The sequence below is a fragment of the Rattus norvegicus genome, chromosome 6 (genome assembly GCF_036323735.1).
Source record: "Rattus norvegicus strain BN/NHsdMcwi chromosome 6, GRCr8, whole genome shotgun sequence".
NCBI classification, from domain to species: Eukaryota; Metazoa; Chordata; class Mammalia; order Rodentia; family Muridae; genus Rattus; species Rattus norvegicus.
Genome location: NC_086024.1, coordinates 105,097,457 through 105,115,135, shown reverse-complemented (window position 1 = coordinate 105,115,135; position 17,679 = coordinate 105,097,457). Strand labels below are relative to the sequence as shown.

The window sequence follows — 17,679 nt, the reverse complement described above, 5'->3', positions numbered from 1 at the left end:
AGAGGGCAAGCAGCCCCTTTGAGAGTGTCAGGCACAGGTGGCTGTTGCCAGGCATTTGTTGGGTGGAGCGTACCTGGCTGTTCCCATGTAGCTGTGCTCTTGGAGCTTAGACAGAACACCAACATTCCCCTGTTTTACTTTAATTAAAAAAATTCAGCAGCAAGAGTGAAGCAGGAATTGGGTTGAGGTGATCTGACTATTACTTCTTGCTTGCTCTGTGGTGACTTGTCTCTAGGGAACCTAGAAAAATGGTATGGGGAAGTTTGTACAGTCCTAGAGTTGGCTGTCTCCCTGTTGTCCAGGGTCTATGGAACTGTCAGAGGATAGGTCAGAAGGAACAGATCCAATAGAGGCATCTGTGTCTGAGAGGAGATTGGAACATCTGGAGGTCTCTTCTCTGGGGCTGTCCTGGGTGTAGTAAGCACCTGGACTTGATGAGGTGCTGGAACATACATACTTATTATAGGCAGAGAATAAAATTAAGCATGTTGCAGGAGATAAGTAAACTTTTTCTTAAATGTAAATTTGAAAACCAGAGGACTCCTACCCTTTGGAATAGGTAGTAAGTGGAGATTAGGCAGATGCACTTATCTGAGTGGAATCTATTTGGTCCATAAGAATAGGTCTGAGTGTGATTTCTGTAGCTCATAGGTGTCCATTCTTCAAGATCGGCAGAGCAAGGTATAAGCGGGAGTGCTCAAGTACTTGCAGTTGGGACAGTGGTGTGGACAGCTAGGGCAATGTGTGCAGGCGGTATTGTTAGCACGCTGGAGCAAAGTCCTGGACAGAAAGAGAGCTGGCTTATACAAGGGTCGTCGGGTCCCAGAGACGTAGAAAACAGGCCTGATAGACAGGGTTCCTCCTAAACGGGATCAGACCTGCTTTTCACAGGGCAGGAACCAGGAGCTACAGCAACAAGCATGGGAGAAGAGGGAGGCCTGGGAATGGGGCCAGACAGAGAGAATGGTTTCTGGTTAGTGTAAATTAGACCAAAACATCCCAGGAAATGGGGACAGGCATTGAAGACCTATAGACCCATGGGTGAGAATAGGGATTAATTGCCCCAACTTGTGCTCGGGCTAGATTTAGAGCTGGTGCTCTTGGGCCAGAGAGCAGTCTATCCAGGCCTGGGCTGGCATTAATCCATCTCAAAGAGAGAAAGTCTCACCCAAGGAAAAGATCCTAGAAGGAGGCTCCATGAAAGGATCTATCCCCAGAGGTAGCACCGGTAGCTCCAAGCTCAGGAACGCTCTCCTGAAACCCTGTGTGTGTACCCCATGGAAAGTCAAGCTCTGAGGTAAAAAAAAAAAAAGAGCACACAGAGGTGGAGTAAGTACTGCTCACCTACATGTGCTTGAAGAGGGCGCTCTGCTTGGTGGGCAGCTAAAAGCAGGGCATCCTGGCCAAGGGGAGACCTGCTGGAGTGGTGTAAGTCCTGAGATCCCAGGCAGCCAGCAAGCATTGGTGGTTTGATTGGGTCGATGTTGTGGCAGCAGCTGCGATCAAATCACTGTGATGTTCACAGAAGTGGCAGCAGATGTAATGGCAGGGCCCAACAGCAGGACGCTTGGAGGCAATCTCCAGCCATGTGCACAGAAGTGGCATGCATCTCCATTCTTCCTTGCCAAGCCAGGGAGAACGCAGAGCCAATGGTGAGCAACTGCAGCTGTGCCCACAGACCAGTGTGAACTCTGGGCAATGCAGCAACGAGGTGTTAGTGCACAGGTTCCCTCCACCTCCACCAAGGTTCTGCAGGATAAGCTGGCAGTTGCAGCGGGCAGCAGAGGCATGTGTTGGGAAAGGCCTATCCTGTGCCTCAGGGTCAGTAGAGGGATGGTGGAAGAACCAGGCCATGTGGGCAGGAGGAAATCAAAATGCTCGCCTGGGGGCATCCGAGTCAAGGCACCAATCTTAAGGTTCCTGGTTTGATCCAGGGTTTCAGAACCAGTGTTTGGATTTTGAATCTTGGCCCATGCCTGGACAGAACACACCCAGCCACCATTGTTCCACATGGAGAACCTTAATGAGAGAGTAGCAGAGTGCATAGGCCACTGTCAGGCACATCTGTCTGTTGTCAGGCAACTGTGGGGCAGAGAATATCTGGCTGTCCTGAGGTACCTATGTTTATAAGCATGGGGAGAATACCAACAGTAATCATGTAAGGGCTCTGGAAAAGCTAGGCTCTGCAGCCTTGGGAGGGTGGTCAGAGATACCTGGCAGGAGATGGTAGAACAAGCCTCAAGTTTAGAGCAGGAGAAAACACAGAGATAATGAACTGGTAACTCCCTCCTGGAAGGCCTGCATTATCTTTGTCTAGAAATTGTGCCTGGTAGGCAAGTTATAAAATATTTTTTTAAAGATTACTGCCTGTGAGTACGCTGTCAGGGATAAGAGGTGATAAGAGGGCATCACATCCATTACAGGTGGTTGTGAGTCACCTTTTTCTTGCTGGCAATTGAAGTCAGACCCCTGGAAGAGCAGTCAGTGCTCTTAACCCCTGAGCCATCTCTCCAGCCCTGTATCTCTTCTTCACAGTATCAAAGGTCTCAGAGGCAAGCTGGTTGCAAGAACCCACAAAGCAGTGGTGGAGAGAGAAAGAGGCCAGGTTAGGGTTGGCAGTGGCCAATCCCATAACTCAGCATCGTGGAAGAAGAAGAAAGGCAGGAGGGGCTGGTAGCATTGATGCAGTCCTGGGCTGAGGTGGTGGTGATTGTAAAACTACAGGCAGCCCTGTAAGCTAGAGGCCCCTCAGCAAACAATGGAGTAATTTTCCTTTTTGTCAGTCAGGAGGTACCAAGCAGGCAAGAAAAGTAGGTGTTTCTGATCTTATACATGGCTGCAGAGAAAGTGTAGCTTTGATCTAGCCATTGATCCCTCTTACATTATCCCCAAAAGTCACATGATAGAAGTGGACCACTGGTGTCGATGGTCCCTTACCTTCAGGGACAGTGGGAATAATCTTGGGAAGAAGTGGATTCACTTCTCATGGACTCATGGTGTATCCAGGGGTAGTAGATGGGGATCCCAAGGAAGAAATAAAACCAGCTAAAGGGGAGGAAGGAGATAGAACTGCTCAGCTGTTTCCCTACAACAGGGGGAAGGTTGTTCCTGTGGCATGAACAGGGGCTTTTGGGAGCACTGGGCAACATGTGCTCTAGCACACAGGTCTATGATTATAGATATAGATTGTCCAAATATGGGTGTGTGCATAGAAGGGTTGGTACATACAGGAGCTGATGTTACTTTCCCAAAAGTCTTGGAATCCACATTGGCTACCTCAGGTTTTGATGCAATTTATGGGAGTTTGTTATTTCAAATAGCATTGTGTCCAATTGATTGCCTGTGTAGGACCAGAAGGGCAAAAAGAGAAATTGAGACATTATGTGGCTGACATACACGTAAGCTTATATCAGGAAGGGTCGTTTTACAACAATTGAGTTCTCAAAATAATAGCCCTGCAGTTCCAGGGACAGCAAATGAGGGAATTAGGGTGACATGGTAGTTACTCCTGGGGAAGAATTAATACAGGTAACGAGCACAGGTTCTTTATAGCCTGGACTTCTTTACATCTTTGTTACCACGTCATAGCTTATGGTAACAATTGGCTTGAAAGGTTGTTCTTCAAAATACCCTTGCATGAGAAAGACAGGGAAAGGTTTGCATTCTCCCTACCTAGTTCGAATAATAGTCATCCCCTAAAGAGAAAACTGCAAAGTTTATCCAAAGGGAATGTTAAATAGTCCAACTTTGTCATATTTTTGTGTAACAACCATTCACAATTATTTGTAAGCAATTCCCTCCATCTCTCATTTACCATTTTACGGAAGACATTCTGTTGGCTGATTCTGATAAAGATGGGTTAGGGAACATGGTAAAACAAAAGATTCTACTATACTTGGGATTACAGCTTACTCCAGAAAAAATAAAGGGGAGATCCACTAGTTATCTGGGTTATAAAGTCCAACAAACAATTCAACCACCAAGGATACAGATCTGTAGGGACCAGTTGGGTACCCTTCATGATTTTCCCCAGATGCTGGATGAGTAAATCTTCTGCCCTAGGCCTTCCTATGTGCATGATCATAAGGAATGCAGGTAAATGATCCATACACTCTCCACTATTCACAGAATACATGAAGGCTTGGTCAATGACTCCTCTTCATCATCAGAACAAGCTGCTCCTTCCACACTTTCACTGGGCAATGATGTCGACTGCAACTGTGAAAGCAGAGGAGACACAGTATCTGCCCGGCTCAGCTATGGTTCTCACTCCAGAGTCGGATGGCAAGTCCTCGTCCACAGCTGGGTGGATTACACTGTGTTCCCTTCAAATTTAAGCTTTGTATCTTCAGATCCAGGAGAGCCACCACCAATTTCAAGCAGATCCATGCTGAAACCAACTTCTCATTCCATGTCAAAGACACAGCGGGTGTCTGATGCTACCTGCATGAAAGTCTCAGGATCAGTACACCTACTGCCCTCATGGAAGCTGATGGTCTTTTGCCTGTTCCATGAGAAGCCTGCTGGTTTTAAGTGTGGCACCAACCTTGACATTGAGGCGACAAAAGGCTCTGGAAGTGTCAACGTCCATATGTAAAACCAACTTTGTCTTTGGATGTGCTCTGGTGACTTTGATTAATTCAATTTCACTGACAAGATCCTAATGTGGACTCCATTAGTGGAGGCATACTTGACTTGAGACACTTGGTTACAAGGATTTGCATAGGTAATGCTCTCTGGAGGCACCCAAGCCTCTACACCAACTGAATGCCACTCTTGCTTGCACAGTCAAATCCTCTCCCACTTGCAGCTAGAGCTCTGCTGTCGTTCCACTTGTCTGTGGAAGGGAGTCACAAGGCAAGAGCTTTTAGCCATCTCAGATGCTGCGTTAGAATCTCTTCGAGGTCTGATATATAGAAAGCTTCCTTATTGTCAGGGAAGAGTTCTTTTTTTTTTTTCTTTTTTTTCTTTTTTTCTTTTGCTGTAGAATGTCCTTGGCAGTAAAGCCTTCCTCAAGAATATGGCAACCAAAGTTTTCCTTCGTAAAGCTGCTCATGGTTCTTGATATGCCTGCGGAAAACAGCACTGGGTCACTGTTGGACAGACCCAAGGTGAGGACTGCACCAGACCCTGAGGATCATGCAGCCATTTGCTGATGCTGATCCGAGGTGGCGCCGAGCTTCTGGCTAGGGTGGCTGTTGGTGATGTCTGCAGGGTCTGACCCTCAATATTCTTAATGTTGGTGAAAATGGAATAACATCTCGAAGAGGTTATTGAGAAACGTGAATAACTAGGCCAAGCAATGCAAGGATGTGTTGACATGGGAAGGGAACCCAGTAATAGTATCCAGGGGATGTGTTTATGCTTCTGTATATACAGAATTGAAAACTATGGGTACGAACAGAACCTTTAAAGTTTAGATCTGACTAATAGAAACCTCTTGTGAGCTGAGACAGTGTCTTCACCAAGCCCAGGTGATTCCCAGACTGTGTCAGTTAATGATTCTTCTACCTGTCCATGCAAATCAACTTCAAAAGGGCTAGCACAGAAACTAGAAAGACAGATTGGGCAACCAATGCTACAGCTACCTTTTCCCAAACTAACCATTTTTTTCTCCCTTGGGGCCCATACAGGAATTGTTCACCCCAATTTAGCAGGAAGCAGTTTTATGAAGATTGTTGCCCTAGTCACTTAATGTGGGGTGTATAGGTTTGGTCATTTAATGTGATATAATTGTTATCTAGGATGAAAGGTTATTATTGGTTATGACCAGGGATTGATAAACATTTAAAAATCATTTTATTTGAATTATTATATATTAGAAATTTAATGTATTTTTTAATTATGTTCTTAGAAATTTCAGATTTTTGTCTTACCATTACATATGCAAAGCTATTTAAGTTTTTGTTTGCATTATATTTTGATGGAAATTTTAAATTGTTCTGAAGTACCGTATATTGATAGGACCCTAAGGTGGTTCTTTAAATACTGTATATTGATACAACCCTGAGGTTTTGTTAAGTATTTGTCTATTCTACACATGTGGCTTTTACTGAAAATATGATGGTTTTTACATTAATTCCCATTGCGTTTAGATCACTAATGATAGGAAAAAAGGGACAATTCTTAAAGAAACAGGGAGATATGACGAGGAAACTTGTAGGTCATTTTGCCAAATGATTTGCTCAGGCACACAGGTGAAAGGATGTCTTGCTAAGGAAACAAGTCATAGACTTTTCCTGAAGCAGACACAGGTGAAGGGATGTTTGGATATAGCAGACAGTGAAAGGGCTCCTGATGAAGGAGTGTAAATCTGACCCCACAGACTGTGGGAGATGAGCACTCAGCTTTGGTTTGCTCCACCTCGCCTTTCTTCAGTAAAGACACCGCATGTATTGGTTCCCCTTACATAGCGTTGTTGAGCTCCACTTGTGATAAAGCTGCCATGGAGAGAAGCTTGCCCAAGAACTGCTTGTGAGGGTCCTCCAGCAGCTTGTCACTTCTGGGGCCTGACCTCAGGTTGGTGGCCAGGCTGGTGGTTTCTTCAGGATTGAAGTACAGCTGCCTGGTGACTGCTTGCTGACAGGACTGGACTGTGGCTGCTGGTTTGAGCCTGTTTTCTGCCTGCCTAGAGGACTGGTCTGTGGCTGCTGAGTCCTGTTTGGTGTTTGCTCTGGGATTGAACAGCTGCCCAAGGAGAAGGAGCTCAATCCAGAGAACTACTGCTGGGCAGGTCCACTTCCCCACATCCTAATAACTTTTCTCTGCCACTACGCCTGCTCTGTGGTGGGCTGAAGGAGAGCTTAAGAGTAGGTTTCAAAACACTTATGCCTACAGGTGGCACCCAATGTGCCTTAGAGATAATGTGTAACTCTGCTCCTAATGTGGTAGAGGAAACTGTAGATTCTCAGGGGTGAGCAATGTTACTGAAGGAAGTGGATAAAATGGCAGCTACAGTTGCTGGGTGCTATCCTACTGTGTAACTGAAGGGGATTTTTGATTTTGCTTTGTATGTTCATAAACTATTCTGGAAGTTTGGAGTGAAAGCTGAAAACTCAAAGTTCACTCAATTCTCTTCTGCTAGAAAAGATGACAGACTTGACTATGCACGTAGAGTTTGTGACTAGAATTTGAAATGCTTGGAAAGAAGAGCCAAGCAGAGAACAATGCTCAGGCTTGGTGAATGAGACTGGGAATGTACCCATGATGAAAAAGACTGGGAAGGTACCCGTAGGAGGAGGTTAACTCTTATTAAAGGAAGATTAGGATTTCCAGGCTGTGGAGTGACATTTGCTTGACCCCCTCCCCCAACCCTGCTGTGAACACTCTTACCTGTTCAGCAGTGACAGTTTTGAGGGAGAACCAGTCTCTTAGGGTACAGTGGTGTTGCTCCCACCAGCTTTATATTAGGTGTGTGTCCCCGCCAGCGGGGACCCAGTTATTCAGGGTCCCGAAGAGGCTTTCTACCTGTGGGCCAAAATGGGGGTGAAGAGAAGAAGGAGACCAAGCAAAAGTTCTGTTGTCAAGGTCTCGTTTATTGGGATGAACGTTACAGCTTTTAAGGCTTTCAGGTAGGGGGAGTGACCTTTGTGAAATATGAAAGAGGGGGAGATGAGGGTATAGCCAGTGATAGCTGGAGGCAAAGAAGTCAGGAGATGAGGTCAGGTGGTGGAGACACTGGGTGTTGACTGAGGAGATAACTGGTATCTGCTAAGGGAGCTAAGGCATCCCTTGAATGTTATCTTCCTGTGCCGTAAATTCATGGGAGAGGCTTTGTCCAAAAATCTTAAGACTTATGGCAGTCATCTTAGGGGTGAGTCTCTGTGGCAAAACAGCCCAGAGTCACTTTGAACCATGCAGTCAAAAAGCGGCTAGGCCCAAATCCAATATGGCTCCGTGCAGGTGTGAAATGTCTGTAGTGTCATTCCACAGTGAGGGGCTGTCAAAAGTTTGCTGTATTGAGGTTGACAAGCCAAGGCCCAGGTTACATTTTAAGCTTTTTCGATTGTGAAGTTCCTGTTGCAACCAGACTTTGGTGTTCTTGTTTGAAAGTAGCAAACAAGTGTTCCGAGTTTTAGACAGGCCTGGGTTGTGCCATGAAAGCCTTATAGCCAAGGATGGCTTTGTACTCAGATTCTATGTCCAGCTCTTGGGTGCTGCATTTACTGGGATGGGTCACTTTCCTCCACACTGGACACTTAATGTTGTGAACTGGCACACAGTGGGCCACAGATTGGTCAGGACATTGATTCATTGGGCTTGCTTCTGAGTCACTGTGGAATCCTGGACAAGTCCTTTGGAGTCCTGTTCATTTTGTCTCCACTGTCTTCCGGTCCAAAAGCTTCAGCTGATTTTCTATTATTCTTGTTTTTTACAGTACTACTGTGTTGCATGTGGGTGGAGCCCCAGGCCTTGTGTATGGTTGGCAGAGGCTGCCCAGGGTCCCTGCCCCCATCCTATGTCAGACAATGTTCAGATCTGCTGCAGGAAGGGATCGGTCAACAGGCTTCACACAACTCAAGGACTGAAGGAATGGACCAGGCTGTCTGTCCCGGGGTGCCTGGGGACATTGCTTCTCCACACCCTGCCAGGACCCATGGTAGAATGGTCCTGAGGCTTGGCTGAAGGTGTTTGCTTGATACCATCTTCATTTCTTGGTCTATGATGCCATGGTGGGCATCACTGATGCTCAGCTGTCACTGTCCTCACTGTCCCCATATGCACCGAGCTGGCTCAGGGAGGAGGCACCAGGTGTCTGGGGTGCAGGGTTGGCCACCTTCCTGCTCTCGGGGGCACCAGTGGTGGGCACCTGGACCTGCTCTGAACCCCGGTTGGCTTCCGTCTTTGCCTTCTTTGGTATAACCAAGTCTGCCAACTGGGCTTTCCTGCACAGGCCCTCTGCCTTCCTCTTGGTCTTTGGTACCTCATCAAGGATGGCTGTGGGGTTGGGTCTTGCAGCTGCCTGTGGTCGGGAAGGTGGAGCCTCATCCTCTGAGTCAGAGTCATCCAGAAGCCTTCGATAACGAGCCTCCTCCAGCAAGGCCACTGTCTCACGCTCGTCTTCCTCTTCCTGCTGCTGTTGCCACTGCTCCTGAGATAGGCGGTGTTGCAGCAACATGGCCTCAAAGTCCACGTGGGCCTGCCGCTGGTTCAGGTCTTTTAGCTCTTGTAGGTTCTCTAGCACTTCCATCTCCAGCTTAGAGTCCTTTGTACGGTTCTCTAGGACCTTCATGGGGTTGTTCAGCTCCTCGTCCTCACGCTCCTTCTGCATGCGCTTTTCCTCCTGCTCCAGAAGCTTCTCAGCCTGGAAGTTGCGCGTGGCCCCATGCTCCATGGTGTAGTCTGTGTTCTCTGGGTCTGTCTTGAAGGTGATCTCGGCCAAGCAGCGTGTGCACTTGATATAGAAATGGAAGATTGGCAAGCCCAGGTATGCCTCATTCTGGACTGTTTCCTTTCGTGCATTGAACTTCTTCCCCTTGTAGATGTATTCTCCACATATCTTACACCTCATGTTGAATGGGGCCATCAGCCGCACCACGTACTGCCGGTCCTTGGGTAGCTTGAGTTTCGGGATCTTCGATGGGTCAAAGTCAGGTGGGTAGTATTTGTTTAAAACTTTCCGTTCCGACATCTTCGCTTCCTGTTCAACGAACAAGAGAAGAAATTGTTCTCTTAGGCCTCGTGGAGTTAGACCGCAGGGAGACAAATAACCCTATTAAAAATGGGGTTCAGAGCTAAACAAAGAATTCACAGCTGAGGAATGCCGAATGGCCGAGAAACACCAAAAGAAATGTTCAACATCTTTAGTCATAAGGGAAATGCAAATCAAAACTACCCTGAGATTTCACCTCACACCAGTGAGAATGGCTAAGATCAAAAACTCAGGTGACAGCAGATGCTGGCGAGGATGTGGAGAAAGAGGAACACTCCTCCATTGTTGGTGGGATTGCAGACTGGTACAACCATTCTGGAAATCAGTCTGGAGGTTCCTCAGAAAATTGGACATTGAACTGCCTGAGGATCCAGCTATACCTCTCCTGGGCATATACCCAAAAGATGCCCCAACATATAAAAAAGACACGTGCTCCACTATGTTCATCGCAGCCTTATTTATAATAGCCAGAAGCTGGAAAGAACCCAGATGCCCTTCAACAGAGGAATGGATACAGAAAATGTGGTACATCTACACAATGGAATATTACTCAGCTATCAAAAACAATGACTTTATGAAATTCGTAGGCAAATGGTTGGAACTGGACAATATCATCCTGAGTGAGCTAACCCAATCACAGAAAGACATACATGGTATGTACTCATTGATAAGTGGCTATTGCCCAAATGCTTGAATTACCCTAGATGCCTAGAACAAATGAAACTCAAGACGGATGATCAAAATGTGAATGCAGATCGCTCCTGAGAGACACAGCCAGAATACAGCAAATACAGAGGCGAATGCCAGCAGCAAAACCACTGAACTGAGAATAGGACCCCTGTTGAAGGAATCAGAGAAAGAACTGGAAGAGCTTGAAGGAGCTCGAGAACCCATATGTACAACAATGCCAACCAACCAGAGCTTCCAGGGACTAAGCCACTACCCAAAGACTATACATGGACTGACCCTGGACTCTGACCTCATAGGTAGCAATGAATATCCTAGTAAGAGCACCAGTGGAAGGGGAAGCACTGGGTCCTGCTAAGACTGACCCCCAGTGAACTAGACTGTTGGGGAGAGGGCAGCAAGGGGGGAGGGTTGGGAGGGGAACACCCATAAGGAAGGGAGGGGGGAGGTGGATGTTTGCCCAGAAACCGGGAAAGGGAATAACACTCAAAATGTATATAAGAAATACTCAAGTTAATAATAAAAAAAATAATAAATAAAAAATAAAAAAAAGATTCTGCTCTGTGTATTTACAGGTTGTTATTAATGTTCTCAAGGGATGGATGGTACCGGGCTTTGCATGTTTGAGTGGGCAATTATATCTAACCAATTGGATCTAAGATTATTGTGTTGTTTGTTCTTTTATGTGAGGGTTTGAGTGTAGGAAAGTGTGTGGCAGCTAGGCTGTGTTTCCGCCAAGATATCTAGCAGATATCTTGGGGCACCACAGTGAGGACCTAGCGGGGTAAAAACAAATACTCTTTTCTATTTTATATATTTTTACAGCAACAGACTCTAGCTCTAAATTTCTTAATTTTGGATGCACATGGCCGCTCTGCTGCGGATTGCCATACTGCTACAACACCTATGACTAATACAGAAGTAAAGTGAAAAGATGTCTTAACTGGTGAATTGGGTGGCCCAGATCCCATGCTTTCGAGATCTAGGGGAGCTGTTTGTGTTTTTCCACAGAATCAAGACAATCCAATCTGGGTACCTGAGCATTTGACTCGCAAACTGCCTCCTGCTCCTCCTGATATTAGAACTACACACTCTATTATTGCTGGGAATGGTAATCCAGGTTGATTCACTCACGCTGTGGGCTATTGCCAGATCCTGGCCAGTACCTATGCCAGTTCATAGCAATTCTACTGTTTTGCCAACTTTTTTCTCCACCTCCTGTTTGCGTGATGTTCCCTGTATAGTGCAAAATGGAGAATTGCCCCAACGGTATACTGCCACTAATCTTTCCTTGTTTCGTACATTATGTTTTACTCTTAAAAATTCCTCCCAGCCTTCTATATGGCTGCGAAGGACCACATTGGCTAATTGGTTAGATCCTATGAGCAGTAGTGCTATGGGCACTGGGGCCATCCTGGCTGCTTTGAGACAAGTTACCCAAGGAGCCTCTTCAGGCAGCAGAGACACATCGATAATTCCGCTGATCTGAACATCACAACTTTAATTATGATGCATAATTGTAGTTTTCCATCATGGCCGGGGCAAGGCAATCACACACTAGATAACTCTACCTATCGTAGAGACTTACCCACTTGGCATCTGGCTTTCTATTAGCTAATCAATGGATAGATTTAATCCAAGAACAAATTGAAGCATTATATCATATGACACAGCTGTCCTGTGTTTCCTCCCTTAGAGGTTTATGCATTACTCCTTTGCAAGCTAATTTTTCTCAGTATTCTCAACAGGGCAAAGAAATCTCGAATTACCTGAAAGGAAACTGGTCCATGAAAGCAGAGCAACTATCGAGACAAATGCTGATGCAAATTGCTGTCCTTAACAACACTAGATTGGAACCCATCATGTTTGGAGATTTCACCTCATGGATTACTAATGCTTTTTCCTTTTTTTTTTCCTCACACTGCTTTTTCCTTTTTTAAGGAATGGGCTGGCATGTTTGCCTGGGGGGCCATTGTCCTCTTGGGATGTGGAGTATGTCTATGGCTCTTCTGCCGTTTACAACGAGAACATGCTAGACAAAAAGCGATTGTTTACCAGGCTATGGTCGCCATTGAAAATGGTGTGTCTCCCAACATATGGCTGCCCTCTTTAAAAAATTAAGAGTTCACCCTAGATCATTTTTGTCATGATCATGTGAAGTCATTGTATCCAGAGACGGGCAACTTTCCTCGGGCTTGGACCAACCTAAGACAAGGGGCCTGGTGGCAATAGGGTAACCCAATGATGGGCAAGGCCAAGTCTCCTATAGGAACGACCTAAGACAGGAGCAATGGCAATATTGATGTGACACCCTGATCTAGACAAGTCATAGACAGAGGTGGCTACACCCCGTTTAAACATACAGGCTGGTCAAATGCTCCTCTGCCCAGTTTCTCCCCCAATAAACACACACGTATAGCCCAGAACTGTGTGTTACAGCATAAGTTCATTTCTCGCCATTGGGGTGCAGTCCTAACTGCAAGAGTGGCTCTCCATGGCCGAGCTGGGCACTCTGCGAGGCATGGCTGATCTCTCTCAGACCACTACTTCTATCTAATGTTTTTTTTATAAAACAAAGAAGGGGGAGTTGTAGGGAGTGGCACATATAGATAAAAAGATGGCGCTGACATCCGGTGGTTGTTTGTGGTAAACAACCGTACAGTGCATGTGTTGGCATACCTCCGGCATCTACAAGGCCAGGGTGATATTCCTGCTAATAAGGTATTTCATGCTCCACCAATCCCTAGAGGACAAATATACAGCCATAGTCTGTTTTGTATATAAGGCGAGTGCCTTTGTTGCTCGGGGTCCCCCGTATCGACAATGAGGTGTTCCTGAAATAAAGGCTGTTGAGAAGAATCCGACAGTGTTGCATCTTCCTTGCTGGCCGAGGTGGTCGTGACACTTAACAAGACAAATAATACAATGTCCTACGTTTTGGGTGATTGGGGCTAGTTCTTTAAATGAATCAATCCTGCTCCTCAAATTGGGAATCTGAGTGTCCAAATGCTAAAGATCCTCAACCCTAAAAGGTTTTTGATTGATCAACAAAGAGCCAACAGGCAATGACTAGGCAGGTAGACTGAGGCAGGCTTGTATGTGTCTGCTCTTCTTCCCTGCCATGGTTATCTCCCCCCCCCTTCTTCTGTCCTAGTGCCTAGCCCCTGCATATCTCAAAGTTCTGCAATTATGGAGATGCCTGCACAAATTAAAAGTGAAAATGCTCTCACATATTGTCTTAGTGAGGTTTTTCTAGAGTCACAGAACTTATTGGTAGTCTCTACATACTAAGAGAATTGGTTAATGACTTACAGTCTGTAGTCTAACTCCCCAACAATGATCAGCAGCAGCAGCTGTGAATCTAGGATCTAGCACTGGCTTCCTCCCAGGAGGCAGGAAGGCAACAAAGGACAGACTCTTTCCTTCCAAAAATGTCATTAAGTAACTCTCCAGCAGAATGTATGTCCCAGATTAAAGGTGTGTACCACCACACCTGGCTCTGGGGCTTGCTTTGTCCCAGGTGACCTTGAACTCAGATCTCTTTGCCTTAAGCTCCTGGGATTCATAGTCACTTTGCCTCAAGATCTTCATACCAAAATCCAGGCCAGAAACCTATATCTCCCAGCCTCAAGATCAGGATCTAAGGTGTTGGTGGTCTGATGGCTTAGCTGGTGAGACAGCAGCGGTGATTTAATCTCCGTGATGCACACAGAAGTGGCAGCAGGTGTAAAGGCAGTGCTCAACATCAGGACCCTCAGTAGCAATCTCGGGTCATGTGCGCCCAAGAGGCTTGCACTGCAATTCTAGGGCAATGTGACTTTGTCCTGGGAGTGCACAGTTCCATCCATCTTTACAAAGGTTCCCTGCCACAAGCCCAGGGTAGCCCAGGATGGTCCCAACTGCAGACAACAGACATGTGGTGAGGAAGGCCTATCCTCTGCTCCAGAGTTCGGTGGCAGTGGGGCAGGGGTGCCAGGCCACATGGGCTCGGGAATATCAAAATCCTCACGAGGTGCATCTCAGTCGTGGCACCAATGTGAGAGTTCCTGGTTCAATCCTGTGATTCGGAACTAATGTTAGCTTTTCAAATCTTGGCCCATGTCTGGACAGAACACACCCAACCACTATGATTTCCTTGAGACAATGAACCAAGTACCCTGTATAAGAAAATCATGTACAGGACTCCTGGGAGTTGTATCAATGCAGGGTTAGGGTAGAATCATGACGGTGACCAAAGAGCTCTTACAGATGGATCTGTACACACTGCTGGGTGTCGACGAGAAGGTGGCAAACACAGAGGTGAAGAAGGCCTATAGACAAAAAGCACTCTCCTGCCACCCAGACAAAAATCCAGATAATCCCAGAGCAGCTGAACTCTTCCACCTGCTGTCCCACGCCTTGGAGGTTCTGACTGATGCTGCAGCCACGGCTGCTTATGACAAGGAAAGGAAAGCCAGGAAGCGGGCCACAGAAAGGACCCAGAGACTTGAGGATAACTGGAAGAAACTGAAGCTAGACAGGAGGCCAGGGAGTGGCAGGCCCAGGCCCAGGATACTGAGGAAGAGGAGGAGAGCAGGAGCACCACCACACTAGAACAGGAGATTGCTCGATTTCGAGAAGAGTGTTCCCTTCAGTTGGAAGAGCAACAAAGGCTGATCCAGGAGCAGACCCACCAGGACCGAGAACAGAGGCTGAGAGGAAGAACAGAAAATAGAGAAGGCAAAGGGACCCCCAAACTAAAGCTTAAGTGGACATGCAAAAAGGAGGATGAGTCCCAAGGGGGCTTACTCCTGAGATGTCCTCCTGAGGCTTTTACACAAGTATAAGGAGGTTCTTAATTGGTACTATCCAGAAAGAAGGCAGGCAATGCATAGTGGGGAATGCAACTGTCAGAGCTGCGGAGCTGGCCATCAGAAGTGAAGTCAGAACCAGCCCTTGTGATTAACAAGTGGAATAACTGTTACTAAAGACCAGCTGCTTGGTAATGGGCTAGGGTGGCTGTTGGTGATGTCTGCAGGTTTTCCGTACTCAGAGAAAAAGTTTATAAGGTTCTGTTGGTAGCCTTGTTTTTCCTTCTCTGTAGATACATAAGCATAGCCACATCCCCTTAATATTTCTGCAGGTTTCCATACTAAAGTCGTTTCATTTTCACCAACATTAAGAACACTGAGGGTCAGAACCTGCAGACATCACCAACAGCCACCCTAGCCAGAAGCTTGGTGCCACCTTGAATCAGCTTCTGCAAATGGCCAGATGATCCTCAGAGTTTGGTGATGTCCTCACCACTGGTCTGACCAGCTGTGGCCCAGTGCTTTTTCTCTGTAGGCATATCAAGAACCGTGAGCAGCTTTACTAGGGAAAAGCTTGATTGCTATTTCCTCAATGAAGGCTTTACTGCCAAGGATATTCTACACCAAGAAGAAGAAAGAAGAAGGAGGTGGAGGAGGAGGAGAAGGAGCAGGAAGAGGAGCAGGAGCAGGAGCAGGAGCAGGAGCAGGAGCAGGAGCAGGAGGAGGAGGAGGAGGAGGAGGAGGAGGAGGAGGAGGAGGAGGAGGAGGAAGAAGAAGAAGAAGAAGAAGAAGAAGAAGAAGAAGAAGAAGAAGAAGAAGAAGAAGAAGAAGAAGAAGAAGAAGAAAGTTGTTTCTTCCCCTGACAATAAAGATGCTTTATGTATTGCAGATCTCAAAGACATTCTAAAGCCCAGCAGTGTGTAGAGATCCATCTGTAAGAACTCTTTGGAGAATTCTAGCCTAAACTTGAATTGATACTACAACTCCCAGGAGTCCCATACTTGGTTTGCTTAGACAGGGTGCCTGGTTCATTGGCTCAAGGTAATGATGAAATGGACAAATTACTAATAGGAAACAGGTTTAGAATCCTCAAATTTTCTTGACAGACATGTTTATGGGAAAGGTTTAAAGAACAAAACTTCCATCCCTTAACAAGACAAATAATAGAATGTCCTAAGTTTTGGGGGGTTAATGCTAATGCTTTAAATGAATCCTGCCTCCAAAAATGGGAATCTGAGTGTCCAAATGCTAAAGATCTTCATCCCCAGATGGTTTTTGATTGATCAACAAAGAGCCAACAACCAATGACTAGGCAAGTAGACTGAGGCAGGCCTGTATGTGTCTGCTCTTCTTCCCTGCCATGGTGATCTCGCCCCCTTCCTCTATCCTAGTTCCTAGACCCTGCAGATCTCAATGTTCTGCAATTACGGAGATGCCTGCAGAAATTAAAAGTGAAGATGCTCTCACATATTGACTTAATGAGGTTTCTCTAGAGTCACAGAACTTATTGGTAGTCTCTACACAGTAAGAGAATTGTTTGATGACTTACAGTCTGTAGTCCAACTCACCAACAACGATCAGCAGCAGCAGCAGCTGTGAATGGAAGTCCAAGGATCTAGCAATGGCTTCCTCCCAGGAGGCAGGCAGGCAACAAGAGACAGACTCTTTGCTCCTTCCAGTGTCCTTATGTAGGTCTCCAACAGGAGGTGTGTCCCAGATTAAAGGTGTGTACCGGATTAAAGGTCTGTCCCAGATTAAAGGTGTGTACCACCTCCCATGGCTCTGGGACTTGCTTTGTCCCAGTTGACCTTTGATTCAGAGATCTCTTTGCCTTAAGTTCCTGGGATTCATAGCCACTTTGCCTGCAGATCTCCATACCAAGATCCAGGCCAGAAACTTGTATCTCCCAGCCTCAAGATCAGGATCAAAGGTGAGCCTTCCAGTGCTGGATTTTAGTTCATTCCAGATATAATCAAGTTAACAATCAGGAATAGCCACTACAAGATCTTATCCAATAAGGTGCAACAATTCCTAGCATATAAGAATATAAAACCTGTTACAATATACCATATAATCCCACGGGACAAGTTATTCTAGAAAGACTCAATTGTACCATCAAAAGATATGCCCATTAAATAAAAAAAGAAAGTAAAAACGGACAAACAAACAAACACATAAAAAAAAAAAAACAACCCAAGGACAGAATAAATAATGCATTGTTAACTCTCAGGGGTTTTTTCCAAGATTCTTTATTTTCAAAATTATCTCTGTTGTGGTTTGCCCTGGAGTTATCTTTATTCTGATGCTAATTCCACTTCTTCAAGGACAGTCAAGAACTCAGGATTCAGGTGACTTCACCAGAACCTTATCTCCATTGAATATGTAAAATACAGGTGAGACAGGGACAGGATAGAAGGAGGCCTGTCATTGGGTGAGATGGAAGGAGAGGCGGGAGAAAAGTTTGAAGGAAGAGGTGGAGACTGGGATGGAAAGGAGAGAGAGGAGCAGGGAGAGAGAGGGAGAGAAGCCATGGCAGGTGACTTCAAGATT

The 17,679-nt window shown here is 46.1% G+C and overlaps 1 protein-coding gene and 1 pseudogene across 1 annotated transcript; both read right to left on the bottom strand.

Moving 5' to 3' along the window:
- Positions 1-4,058: 4,058 nt before the first annotated feature.
- Positions 4,059-5,056, bottom strand: Odc1-ps10 (ornithine decarboxylase 1, pseudogene 10; annotated as a pseudogene).
- Positions 5,057-8,598: 3,542 nt separating this feature from the next.
- Positions 8,599-9,683, bottom strand: Yju2l1 (YJU2 splicing factor like 1). Its single transcript, XM_039095023.2, has one exon. It carries the CDS (start codon positions 9,629-9,631, stop codon positions 8,690-8,692), a length of 942 nt encoding a protein of 313 aa, XP_038950951.2. The 5' UTR covers positions 9,632-9,683; the 3' UTR covers positions 8,599-8,689.
- Positions 9,684-17,679: the final 7,996 nt, after the last annotated feature.